The 14,307-nt window shown below is 34.8% G+C and overlaps 1 protein-coding gene across 1 annotated transcript in view; it reads right to left on the minus strand.

Annotated features, from left to right (window-relative positions):
- LOC111508663 (uncharacterized) overlaps positions 1–9,088 on the minus strand; it is a 51,900-nt gene extending 42,812 nt beyond the window's left edge. The window contains exons 1-2 of the mRNA XM_074170161.1: positions 8,929–9,088; positions 5,319–5,425 (exon numbers count right to left, since the gene is read on the minus strand). Of these exons, the coding sequence (XP_074026262.1) occupies positions 5,319–5,425; positions 8,929–8,962 (141 nt within the window). The 5' untranslated portion in view covers positions 8,963–9,088. The remainder of the gene's footprint in view (positions 1–5,318; positions 5,426–8,928) is intronic.
- Between the last annotated feature and the right edge of the window lie 5,219 nt (positions 9,089–14,307).

Genomic DNA, 14,307 nt, shown 5'->3' on the forward strand with positions numbered 1-14,307 from the left:
TTAAAAAAGTTGAGTCATCTGCGTACATAAATACATCTGCGATGTCTAAGAAGGTTGGCAGGTCATTCATATAGATTATAAACAACAGTGGCCTCAGGACTGAACCCTGAGGTACACCATGTTTGATTTGTATGGTCCTGGAGGTCACATTATTGTAGGATATGTATTGTTGTCTGTCCTTAATGAATGTTTCTATGAGTCGAAGAGCTGGTCCACGCATCCCGTATTTATGGCGCTTTTCTAATAGGATGCCAGTACAAGTTCATTGAATTTTTGTCGGAAAATGGCTTTCACGAATGAAGAAAAAAGAGGTATGATACAAATTTATTACAAATACGATAGAAACACTGTTAGGACATCGAAAATGTATTTAACCTTGTATCCCGAAAGACGACAACCACATCGAAGTATGTTTAAGTTATTGGATCGAAATCTCATCAAGTTTGCTCCGTTTGAAAAGCCGAGGAGAAAATACGGAGACAGAATGGACCAGGAAACTGAAGAAAATTTTATAGAGGTATATATGAGGTAAGTTAGACATTGTATCCTTCTCAATAAAAATTAATAATTTGCAGATAAACATGAACCCGGGGAAATCTACACATCAAATTTCCTCCTACATGAATATTTGTCATACAAGTGCTTGGAGACATATAAAAAAAGGTGTTTGAAATGTTACAAAATACACATATCTCAAAAATTACATCCAGGTGATTTCGAAAGGCGATTAGAATTTTGTAATTGGATAATAAGAAGACCTGATTTTCGTGTTTTCCTGAGAAATGTAATTTGGACAGATGAAAGAACTTTTACGAATTGTGGGATATTTGACCAAAATAACGAACACATTTGGAGCATAAACAACCCCAGGCAGTTCCGAAGAAAGATAGAATTTTGGGTCCTCATTTATTTGACGAAATTCTGAATGGAGAAACCTATCACCAGTTTTTAATGTACTTGGATGATCTATCTTTGGCTAACAATAACAACATCTGGTTTCAACATGGTGGTGCTCCACCGCCTGGACTGGAAGGTTTGGTGTTAAACAGATAGGGAATAATGGGCCCGTGAGGTGGCCAGAAGGGTCTCCAGACTTGAGTGTTATGAAAACATTATTATGGGATACACTGAAAAATAGAGTTTTTGGTCACAGGGAATATCAAAATATTGAGGACCTTCAACACAGCATTGTTAGAGAGTTCAGAAGATTGAGGAGGAGGGAAATTAATCGTGTAGTGAATAATATTCAAAGAAGAGCACAGTTGTGTTATCATGAACAAGGCCAGCATTTTGAGCATTTGCTGTGATTTACTTTCGTCCTAACAGTTTAGTTAATTATTTTGATTGTTAATTCTGTCTCCGTATTTTTTCATTGGCTTTTCAAACAAACCAAACTCGGTGAGATTTTGATTCAATGACTTGAACATAGTTCGATGTGGTTGTCGTCTTTCGGATTACAAGTTTAAATACAGTTCCGATGTGCTAACACTGTTTCAATAGAAAATAGAGATCCGTTACATACAAAGCAATAAACGAAAAATATATGCGGTGGTTTCAAAAACTGTGAGACATGGAATCAGTGACTTCAGTTGATGTTTGAAATGCAATGAAATAGATAGCATTTCACATCGGTTACGAAATTGCGGAATTTCGAATGATACATGGAAATAGTGTAAAGAAAAAATAAATAAGAAATTTAGCCAGTGTAACAATAGTGGTGATCCAAAAGAGATTTTTCAAACAGTATTCAAAAATGAAAATGACGCAAATGTTTGACAATGGATTTATTGTGGTTTATTGTATAACAACCTGGAGCAGCACAAATATTCAACAGGGTTTGTTAACACACTTAGAAGAAGTAGGTGGTTCATGATAGAGTCTAATTGTATAGATAGATTTTCAAAAAAAAATGTTTCTATTAGATATAGGACATATTTATACTATGTAGTTATTATATAGATAAATGAAGAGGTTCTTAAAAAAAATAACGAAACTACAGTAACGTTAGTTACAAATACATGGTGGTATAAAAAATCGTATTTGTAATGAATTTGTATCATATTTTGCCAAAAGTTCAATGACTTGTACAATAAGAAAATGTCATTGAGTGTAACAAATTGAAACTCAAATTTAGAAACATCAGAGTCAAAGCATATTATGATAAGAATTGATTGTTTTCAATATCTTCAATTTTTGAAAAAAGAAAGATAATATATGATACATCACCAGATCAAAGTGTGTACTTCAAAGTCTTCATGAAAAAACCTAAAAGCTCTGTATTTCATAGATAACTCTAGCAAAACATCAAGTGTGCTACATTTTTAGAAAGAAAATTTTCAACTCTATTGGAATATGCAGGAATATACAGGATGTCTCATTAAAAAATAGTTTTCCATCGATAATAGTCCGGTCAAATTAGACTAAAAAATAAGAGTGGTGGTACATAAATTTACAACAAGCTGCAAACGCGTGTGAATTCCGAATGATTGCGAAACCTGCAAAAAAAATTATTCCAGGTCAAAGGTCAAAAATCTCGAAAAAAATTGGTTTTCCGCGATTTTCAGGAAAACGGTAAATTTTATCATAAAATAACCTCAGATAAAAATTGTAGATCATGAAATTTCCTACAAAAATGTATCAATACTTTTTTTTCTTAAAGCCACCGTTTCTGAGATACGACGAGTCAAAAAGTTGTAAAAGTTGTAATTGTCATTATATGCATAAGTATGCCACGTATATACATCTCTGAAGTTGTAATTTAAGTAAAAATATTTTTCTATTAGTATACATAGGTATAAATATAAGAATATCAGGTAGAATGGAATCCAGTCCCTTAATTTGTACGCTAGTGTAACCTTGAGTTCAGTATGTACGTAGACATTTTGATGCCAGAATTACGGTCGTATTTGATAGCTATGATGATTGCACGAGAAATATCAAAGCTGCAGAACAACGTCGTCGAACTTCAGCAACATCTTCATCTTCCGATATTCTATTTGATGAACCTATGACAGTTCCCACCAGTCAACAGAAATTTTTTGCAAATACTCACAACAAATCTCGGTTCATTTCAATGTTGAAGGATGAGTTTATTGGCGAAAATATATTGGTTAAACAGGCTAATAACGATGCCGACGTACTGATTATTGAAACAGCTATAGAGCAATTTAATTTGACAAATACAACTATTGTTGTTGGTGAATATGTAGACTTACTCGTACTTCTTACTGCTCGAACTCCACCTGAAAAAACTATTTTCTTTTCAAAGCCAGGTTGAGTTTATCTACTTTTGCAAAGAGTCAAAATCATGTACTATTTTTACACGGAATAACTGGCTGTGATACGACGTCTGCATTTTACAGGAGGGGTAAAACAGCAGTCTTTAAAATGTTTGAAACACCAGATTTAGTTCAATGTGCTGAAATTTTTAAAAAAAGTAATTCGACTCAACAAGAAATTATCACCAACGGGATTCAGTTTCTTCTTTCTATGTACAAAGCTCCGAAAAAAACCACCTGCTTAGATAAGTATCGAGATGCATGTTTCGTTAAAACACTAAAAATAAGAAACAGGTGCAATCAGCTTGTCTTCCTCCAACCTCAGTTGCTGCTCATCAACATATTTTCCAGGTATATTACCAAGTTCAAGTGTGGCTTGGTTATCAGCTAGACCCAAAAGACTGGGGTTGGAAGTTGGTCGACAATGCATTAGAACCTATTCAGACTTTACTTCCAACTGTAAAAAGAGATGCAGCGCTAGATGTGGTTGTAAAAAAGTTGGACTGTTGTGTTCTCTGGCCAGTCATGTTCTAATGTTGAATCACCAACAGTGGAGGATTCATTTGATACCAACGAGGAAACACGCGATACATCACTCTTGACGCAGTTTACCTACACCCAGGATGAACATCAAGAAGAAGAAGAAGATCAAGAAGAAGAAGAAGAAGAAGACCAAGAAGAAGAACGACAAGAAAAAGTATTCGAAGGTTATGACTCAGATGAATACATTTCTACATTTTTTTAATTTCAATCGCTTTTATAATTTCCAACCCTTCCTAATATATTTTATTATGTAAGTTTTCAATTTGACAGAATCACAACAGACATGTGGAATAGGCCTACTGGGAAAACCACGTTGAAAAAAATGCGCTAAGTACACTACCTCATAGGTGGCGTGGAAACGTGTGCATATAATGACGATTACCACTTTTATCACTTTTTGACTCGTCGTATCTAAGAAACGGTAGCTCTAAGAAAAAAAAGTATTGATACATTTTTTGTAGAGAATTTTATGATCTACAATTTTTATTGAAAGTTATTTCATGATAAAACTCTCCGTTTTCCTGAAAATCGCGAAAAACCAATTTTTTGACCTTTGACCTCAAATACATTTTTTTCCAGGCATCGCAATGATTCCGAATTTCAAAATCTCATTTTCAACTATGTTTTGAACAATCACACGCGTTTTCAGCTTGTTGTAAATTTATGTACCTCCCAATGTCTAGATTGACCGGATTATAACTATTGATATCTCATTTGAAAAAATAAGTTTTTTACACCATCGAATTCTACGTGAAAAGTGCTTTGGAAATGTTTTCATAGAAATGAGAAATGTCTAACAGAAAAACTCAGAAAAGATGATAGATATCGATATGAAACCATTAAGTTTGTCACAGCCATCAATTTTCATCTATCTAGTTTGAAAACAGGAGTTTTCCTTTGAAAGTGATCAATTTGACCCACTCTTTAGGTACAGATGAGATTTTATTCATTCCAAGGTAAGTCCTTCAACACCAATTTCAATTGATTTAGTTATTAGGGTGATATGGTTGACGCAGTCGAAAGCCCTGCTGAAATGACAGAAGATCCCAACAGGGCTCCCGCCCTCATCAACTAAGTAAGTCAGGTTTTCATTAAAGTAGTGGACAGCACTGCTTGTAGAGTTGTTTTTTTTTTCTGGAAAAGTATGATCAAGTGCAACATTGAATCCACCTCAACCCAACCTCAGTAAGAATCAATTCAAAGAAGGACGAACAATACACGAATAATAAAAGTTGGGAATTTTGAACTCAGATTTATGTAATGGTTGAATACTTCTACTTAGTGTACATATCGAAATGACGGTTAATATTTTTCGAATATCAGAAAAAAAAACATTTCTCTTGGATCTCATTCAACAGTGCCATGAGTTTCTCACTTTGCTGTCAGTTAATGACTATTAGTGAAGTTTCATCCCAACACCAAAACGTTATTTTCAACAATCACCCAGTGATCATCTTGAAGAGGAAGATTGAATTAAACTCAATTTGAGTTTCTCACCTTAACTTTTTCAAAAGTACCTGCTCCACCTTTTGTATCACATCTCTCTTTCAAATCTTCCAAATCATCCAATTCTGGAATTTCTGGTATCTCTGCTGCACATAACCCTGGAAAAAAATTTATTCAGTTATCATCATAATGTCTAAATATTACATGGTGTCATTATGAAAGAAATTCATAACTTTCAATGCAGTTACTGCTTTCCATCTTTGAATATTTTAAGGAAATTCAATTTCAATTCAATTTTGAATGGAACAGGCCGATACTTGATGAAAATCCATATTGAAAAAACTGATTAATACAGTTTATTGTATGATTTTCACTATACAGGGTTTTACAAAAACCGCGACACGTGTTTCGCTATACAATACCTTTCTCAAGCATAAACAGATAAGGTATCACAAGTGGAGGTTGCCATTCAAGACTATGAAGTTGGGATGACTGAAGTTTCCCTCTTCCTATCATGGAAGTTTTTTCAGCGATTTCTTATATTTAATGTGTTTGCTCAGATATAGCTATTGTAAGTTTTCAAATTGTCACCCTTTATAATATGTTCTATGTTCAGTCCTCCGCAGTCTCTCAACTCATATTCGTATTCTTGGAAACTGTACTATCCTGTGATTCTGAATCTTTCAACGATATTCGTGGCCCAGCGCAGCATTGAACATTTTGATAAATTATTTATCGCACATGAAACAAACCGTTAAAATTGGCAGTGAACTCAGTTCTTCAAATGGAATCACAATTGGTATTCCACAACGCACAGTATTGGGGCCGATGTCATTTTTAGTTTACATAAATAGTATTGGCTGTATAAAATCGGGGGATAATCTCATTTCATATGCAGACGAAATTTTCAACGCAAAACTATTTATTCTACCCGGGAAATTCGAATATGAATACAGGCAATGACATTCGCTTTCAATTAATGGAAATTGACAATTTTTTTATAGTTATTTGAAAAACAATATGGTCACAAAAAGGTTAACTACTCTCTTGAAAAATGAGGTGAATTTTCATTTTTCTCGAAAAATATTTATTCATTTATCAACTTACATTTTGTTCCCTCCAAAGTAGTCCCCCTCAGATATAGACTTGTGCCAGCGCTTTTACCAATTCTCGAAGCTGTTCTGATATGCACTTTCTGGTATGTCTTTGAGGTCTCTCGGTGATTCGGTTTCTATGGCCAGAGTTACAGAAGCCCACAAGAAACCCCGAGTCTGGTTGAGATACGTTGACGACACCTTCGTAATATGAAAACATGGGAATACTGAACTAGACGCCTTCTCGAAATACATTAATAGCGTAAGACTAGCCATCACTTTCACAATGGAGAAGGAAGTCCACAACGAATTGTCTTTCTTAGACGTATTGGTGAAGAGGACCGACACTGAATGGGAAACATCTTTATATCGAAAACCCAGTCACACAGGACAGTATCTGAATCACGAATTCAACCATCATCAACTTACTAAAAAAGGAATCATCAAGACTCTAGTAGACCGAGCTTTCGGGCTCTGTAATACGAAGGAAGGTCTCGAGAAGGAACTAGACATTATCAAAAATGATCTTCAACTGAATGGCTACTCCAAAGCGATGGTGGAATAGACTTTGGCTAAAAGACAGCAGGAGCCTCGCAAGGAAGAGAAGCCGTCACAATCAGTGCTTGCACTGCCCTACATCAGGGGATTATCGAAAAGGATAAGAAGAATTGGGTCCAAGTACAACATCAGAACCTGCTTCAGATTCGGAAGCACTATCCGTAGCAGCCTCACGAAAACCAGGCCACCAAACGCGGACTGCGATTCCAAGAATTGCATTTACTAGATACCCTGTGAGTGCGGAGAATCCTATATCGGTGAAACTAAGAGGCTATTGAAACTTCGCATTGCCGAGCACAAGAAACACACATAGCGAAGGGAAACCAGCAAATCCGGAATAGCATGTTTGGACCCATTAACATAACATCGAGTGGTCCCAAACTGAGATCATACACAAGCAGGAACACTGGTTCAGGAGGAAATTCGAAGAAGCCGCATACATGTTGTCCAACAATGTATTCAGACAAGTTAGCGTAGTGATGTGCAACATATGAAAACCCATCATCAAGCGAAAAATGGCCAACTCCCGCCAAACGGTCATCTCCCGCTGAACCGGTGAAGCGGAAAGAGGAAAGCGGAGATAAGTGGAAGTACTCATATGACCTATAAATAGTCAGCTCATGGAGGAATCAGTCCAGTCATCACCCGAAGACGATTGTGGATACTTACAATCGAAACGTCGTGAAGTAACTTGGCTTGAAATCTCTTAATTTCATATCTTTATTTTTTGTTCAATTGCTCTATTTTTACTTGTATTTTATTCCACTGTAATTTCATTTCAGGGTCTTTTTTTGCTTGATATAATTGTTTTCAGCTATTTTTTTTAATTTTTTATTTTTATTACTTGTTTCAGGTTTATATAGTATAACAATTTTCAATTGAAGGTAACTCATATACAAATTGAACTGAGAGCTAACGGCAAAAATGTTAAATGTTAGAACTAAATTCTTACCGGGGTCATTTTTATTGTCTATGCATCGCCATTGTAAATAATTATAATAATTATATAATATAATAATAATATAATAATAATTATATAATTATAATAAGGTGATTCCATAAAATTAGCCCCCCGTAACGAAATTGCTTCTGCTTATCGATAGGATGTACAAGCGAATAGGTGAACCAGTTTCGTTAGATACTTTGAAACATCGGAAAACTGATCAACACTTCACAGGTCTTTTATAAATATGTGCGTCCTTAAAATGCCATAACTAGTCATTAGGTTTCTTCATTATCAAGCGTTTTTATCTGCATAGGCGTAGTGTGTTCTGTTTCTTGTGAAGGTGACTTTGTTTTGTATTTATTGAATATATTTTATTATATTTATTAAATAGACTGTTATATTTATTAACTTCAAAATATAAGATAGAGTTGGTCGATACTTGTTTTTCAAAATACATTATCATAGATTTTCATCACATTCACACTTTATTGTGAGATAATTAGTCGACCTAGTCATTGAACTCAGGTATGAATGTTCGTTAAACTCAGGTATAACAGTCATCAATTAGTTCCTAGAATATTATTAGTTTCTAGGTAGATAGTAATATCTCAAAAAAGATATATAAATCACAATGTATGTAGAATTCAGCTTGTTAGTGAACACGCTTGAAAAAGCTAGTGTGCAGCGGAACACGTGTTGCGGATTTGTTAATCTGTTCTAGTGAAAATCTCACAATGAAGTCTTTTTCAAAATACATCAACTTTTGAGGTAAACAACTGACAAATAGTTACTTCAACTGTTACTTCAATGTTCAAGATTTTCTTTGATTTGTAAAAAACATATTTCTTGTCACTCCAGAAAATAAAAGTTATGAATATGCTATGAATTTTCATCAAGTATTGGCCGAATCCATCACATATGTAATCTGGAAAGTTTTGTGAAAGCTTTTCATGATCCATATTATTACATACGTGACGCGAGGTGGGTTTATTATTTATAGTTTTTAACATGACGTTTTTCATTTTTTCTTCTTAATTTCAAATCAGTCGTGTTCTCAACTCACCTAATAGCAACAAAATAAATACGGGACACTTCATATTGGAAACTGGAACCCGAATTTAAAACCTAATGACTCGTACAAATTACGAACTACAACTGGATGTTGTTCGTTCAAATCGAGTCTGGGATAAGGTCAAACTAATAACTTTTCTGTTTAGTTATCGAATAAGGTTATGAACTTTTATCTCAGAACTGTTTTGAGAGATTACGTAGCGGTAAATACATGTAAGTAAGTATAAACAATAAAGCTGTTTCGTATCTATTACTCAAACAAGTTACTGCCATTAATTAGGGTAAGCCACTGGATAACTTTCTCAACATTATACCAAAATAGGAATCTTTAATTGATGCTGACTAAGTTTCGATGAAAACGCTTCCACTTTTCTGTACTTTTTGTATCATAGATAATTCGCAAATGAACTAAGCAAAATTCTGGAATTTATAAATGAACCATTCCTAGAGAATTCGTCATTGATACCAAGAACGCTTATACAGTGCCTTCCATTTTAAACGAGCCACCCTGAATCACTTTTGGAACAATGATTTTCAGGAAGAATAAAAAAAACACCTCAACAATAGTATACAGGGGAGCTCATTTTGACATATTCACTTTTGATCTAACTTTCCCTACCTCATCCCCAAAGTAAGGATCAATTGTTTTGCATTATCAGATGTTCTGAGATTAACGGATTTCAACGAAGCAGAATACATCATGGTCTGAAGCTCATAGTTTGGAACCTGAAAATTATTTGAGTTGAAAACGAGCCAACCTGGATGAACTTCTGTACAATATGTTACCTAGGTGTCATAGGTGTATGAAAGTATGAAGTATACTTCAAAAAAGTCTTATTTTGCCTAGTTAAGTTTCAATTCGATATTTTCTTCATTTTTATTTGTCTCATTCTACAGCAACGATTACCTAACAGGTGAAGTTACAATTGGTGTTTCTGTTTTTGTAAATTCTTGAGAAGCAATGGTTTATTCGTTTCGAGAAAGGATTGAAATAGTGAGTTTATACTACCAGAATGGAAATAGTGCTAGAGCTGCTGCCCGTATGTTCGATGATAATCATTTAAGAAGAAATGTACGACACAAACACGTTTAATAATAATAATAATAATGATAATGTATGAAATTCGGGATAGCAATGGTCCATCTCAAAAGAGGACGATGCGGGGACTACGGAGGGGATGTGCAGCTCGTAGATGGAAGCATCCTACATCATCTGGATGCCGGAGAGACGTACCTCGGGGTGGAACAACGCCACTCACAAGAGGTAACAACATGACAACATAATAGCAACATAATAACCAGTTTTTGGCTTTCTACTACTCCATCTGATACAAAAAAAATGGATGAGAGAATCTTCCAAAGAAAGGAAGGAAGTAATCAATTTGAAAATAAGTAACTCTATACATGGATGTGTAGATCATGCAAAGAAGTAACTTTCAGACACAAACTGAAAGAAAGTCCTCCTGAAACAGCTACTTTCATATAAACATTGAATTACACGAAAGAAAAAAATTCTTTCGAAACAAATACTTCTATATGAACACTGAATTATACAGAAGATACTTTTCTCTATTCAGTTTGTATATCGAACATTTGTTGAGGAATAAGAATCAGATATCATTCACATGAGTTCTACTTTGAATGAATGGTAATAAATTGTATTCACATGGAACACTGTCACCCTAACTGGTATACACCGTGTTTCGCCTTAAGACACTTGCCCCAAGGCTCTTCAGTACCAAATTGTATAACATTAAAGAAAATACACACACTTCATTCATGAATTACGATTTTGAATGTCACGGAATGAACTTGATCTGCTTATGTCATCGATGACATCGTAATGACATTCATTCACCTATTTGATTTAATCCCAGCCATGAGGAATCTTATTTGATTTGAAAGGGTTATATTTTTAGGAGTGATTAATTTTTGGGAAAGAAAGTTTTTGGCTTTCTACTACTCCATCTGATACAAAAAAAAATGGATGAGAGAATCTTCCAAAGAAAGGAAGGAAGTAATCAATTTGAAAATAAGTAACTCTATATAAACATTGAAATGAAATGAAATTGAAATTCAATGTTCAACACGGTTTTTGGCCGGGTAAGTCGACCGAAAGTGCTTTAAACGAGTTTTTTGATTATGTCTATGATGCCCTTGATAAGAACAAGTACGTGGGTGCTCTTTTTCTCGACCTATCCAAGGCATTTGATATCATCAATCATGATATAATCCTGAGTAAGTTATTTTCGCTAGGATTTAGAGGAAATGTACTTTCAGGGCTGGAGTCATATTTGACTCTCAGAAAGATGTGCGTGAAATATGATGACTGCCAATCACAGTCATACAGTAATGAATATGGGATCCATTTTGGGACCTCTGATGTTCCTACTTTTCATCAATGATATGCCAAAACATGTGAATACAAACCGAATAATTTTATATGCAGACGACACAACACTTGTTGCAGATGCTGAAAGCCCGGAGGAACTTAAAGTTAAACTCAATGAGTTCTCTCTCTTTCGCAATGACAGATTGGTGCCGCGAAAACTCCTCGGTTGTAAACACCAGTAAAACTGTTTTGACGCAGTTCTACTCTAGAACTGCCAGGAAAATTACCGATTTTCGAGTCAGAGTAAGTAGCCGTGATGTGATTTCGTCAAACAATACTAAATTCCTTGGTACCTATGTTGATAGTAACAATCCATTGGGAGTCAGTTGTGAGTCAAGTCAGAAAGAAAGTGAACTGTGGTTATTATGTTATACGGCAACTTTCATCCACACTCAGTACTGATTAGCTTTTGAATGTTTATTATGCCGTAATTTATTCTCACATCTCATACAATATCGCTGTATGGTGTTGCTCCATATCTATAAATAACATTTTTGTTGGCCAAAAGAGAGTATTGCGTTTGATTTACAAATTAGATGCATTTTATCAGAAATAAAATTTTGCCTATATCCTGCATATATATATATATATATATATATATATATATATATATATATATATATATATATATATATATATATATATATATATACAAAATTATTCTGAATTTTAGAAAACGTTTACACAATCATCTCCGCAATTCAGATTTTCATACATATCCAACAAGAAATGGCAACTTCATTAGGTTGGAAAAACATTCAACTAATATATATGAGAACAGTCCATCCTACGTAGGAGCAAAGCTTTTTAATAATCTTCCCGATTACATAAAAAGGGAAAATGAAGAAATGAATTTCAAACAAATCCTGAAAAAATTCTTAATTAACGGTTCTTTTTACAATATCGCTGAATATCTATATTCAATATACTTTATTTTTTCTTCTTTTTTTCCTTGTGTTTGTGTGACACTTTCATGTATTTATTCATTGTATCATACGTTTTGTAAAGATTTTTATGTATGTATGATGTCGACGTATCCTTTATTACATTTTGACCATGAATGATTTAATAAATTATTATTATTAATAACAGTGAAAAACTCTCTCCGGGGCAAATATCAGCACGAACTTCGACAGATCTGGTCATCGGAACTGTCGGGGAAGAACAAAGTTGCTGCAACAAATATGCTTGCCGTTCCAATCTTACTCTACTCGTTTGGAGTAGTGAAGTGGACTCGGGAGGAGTTGTATCAACTCGACGTAAAGACCCGAAAAATGATGCATCTCTACAGGAGTTTGCATCCCAAATCGTCCGTTCCACGGTTGTACTTCCCCCGACAACAGGGAGGCCGTGGACTTTTGAGTTTGGAGTGTCTACATGACAGAATGGTACTGGATACAGCCTGTAAAGTCGTCAGGAGTTCGGATCCCCTTCTCTGCATGGTTCGTGACCATGCGAGAGCAGGAACTGGAGCATCTTAGGGCAGCTCAGATAAAAACCTCTGATTAAAGCCTCTTACTTCTGCGAAAACACAAGGATAAGCCACTGCATGGGGTCTTCTTCAATAACATTGGAGACCTTGGCTTATCAAAACGCCTGACGTTCGCTTTTCTCAGGTCGAGTGGGGTGAAGTCGGAAACTATTCGTTCCTTACCCTCAGGCTCATACAAGCTAATAGGCCTGATGTGGTCCTTCTCGACCACCAGTTTTCGTGAAGTCTTCAGCTCCTGGCGAGACGAATATCGTCAGAAAAGAGGAGGAAACACGGATAAAATATCGAGATTTTCTCTTCGAACTCTGCAGACTCTATCCAGATCACTCTGTCAAGATGGTTGTTCTGATTATTGAAATCCTTGGTGGAATGATGTCCTCTCTACTCTCGAATCTTAAAATCAAACCGGCTTGCCGCACTAAGGCAGAAATCTTAGCCGCACAGATGCAGAAGGCTATCATTCTTGGCTCACTGCGCTTGCTCAGGGCACATGATTATCGGACCCAATGATCACTCACCCCACGGTGTGATGAGTGGTCATTGGTTGATAATGCTGGCGCGCTCTCACGAATGTATCGGGGCTTCGGGGGATAGAGCCTGACCAGCGCACACTACGGTGATAATAATAATAATACTCTATTGTCATTAAGAATAAATTTTGTGGACCAAGCTTGTGACAAATTCATTCAAATGTAAGTATAGAAATGTAAAATGTGAATATTAAAACACCTACAAAAAAGTAAAGTTTGAACATACACTTTAGTTCAACATATATATATATATATATATATATATATATATATATATATATATATATATATATATATATATATATATATAACAGAATGATTAGTGACTGGATTAACTATAAATCGATTCAATTCGTGAGGTTGCAGTCAATAGCTGGGCTGTTACAAAGAAAACTCTTTGTTATATGTCAAGCTTTCGGTATATTTCACACCTTCGTCAGGACAATAACGTGAGAATAAAATATAAAATGGTTCAAAAACAGATAGAAAAACATTAATGAATGACAGTTGATAAAAATAAAAATTTTTATCAACTGTCATTCATTAATGTTTTTCTATCTGTTTTTGAACCATTTTATATTTTATTCTCACGTTATTGTCCTGACGAAGGTGTGAAATATACCGAAAGCTTGACATATAACAAAGAGTTTTCTTTGTAACAGCCCAGCTATTGACTGCAACCTCACGAATTGAATCGATTTATATATATATATATATATATATATATATATATATATATATATATATATATATATATGAAATCTGAAGTTTTCACGGATAGGAATATGCTGAACTGGTTTATCCGGGTAGATCCGTGTATATGATATTATCTCTAATTTCACCGACGTTTCGACAAAATCTCATTTGTCATTATCTAGGTGTGTTGTTACGTGTTCAGAAGTTTGTTGACCTTGCTCAACTCACTTCTTACTATACTGGTAAAATGGTATTCGTTAC

The sequence above is a fragment of the Leptinotarsa decemlineata genome, unplaced genomic scaffold, assembly GCF_025532065.1.
Source record: "Leptinotarsa decemlineata unplaced genomic scaffold, Ldec_3_MD MMD2_P_RNA_scaffold_7, whole genome shotgun sequence".
NCBI classification, from domain to species: Eukaryota; Metazoa; Arthropoda; class Insecta; order Coleoptera; family Chrysomelidae; genus Leptinotarsa; species Leptinotarsa decemlineata.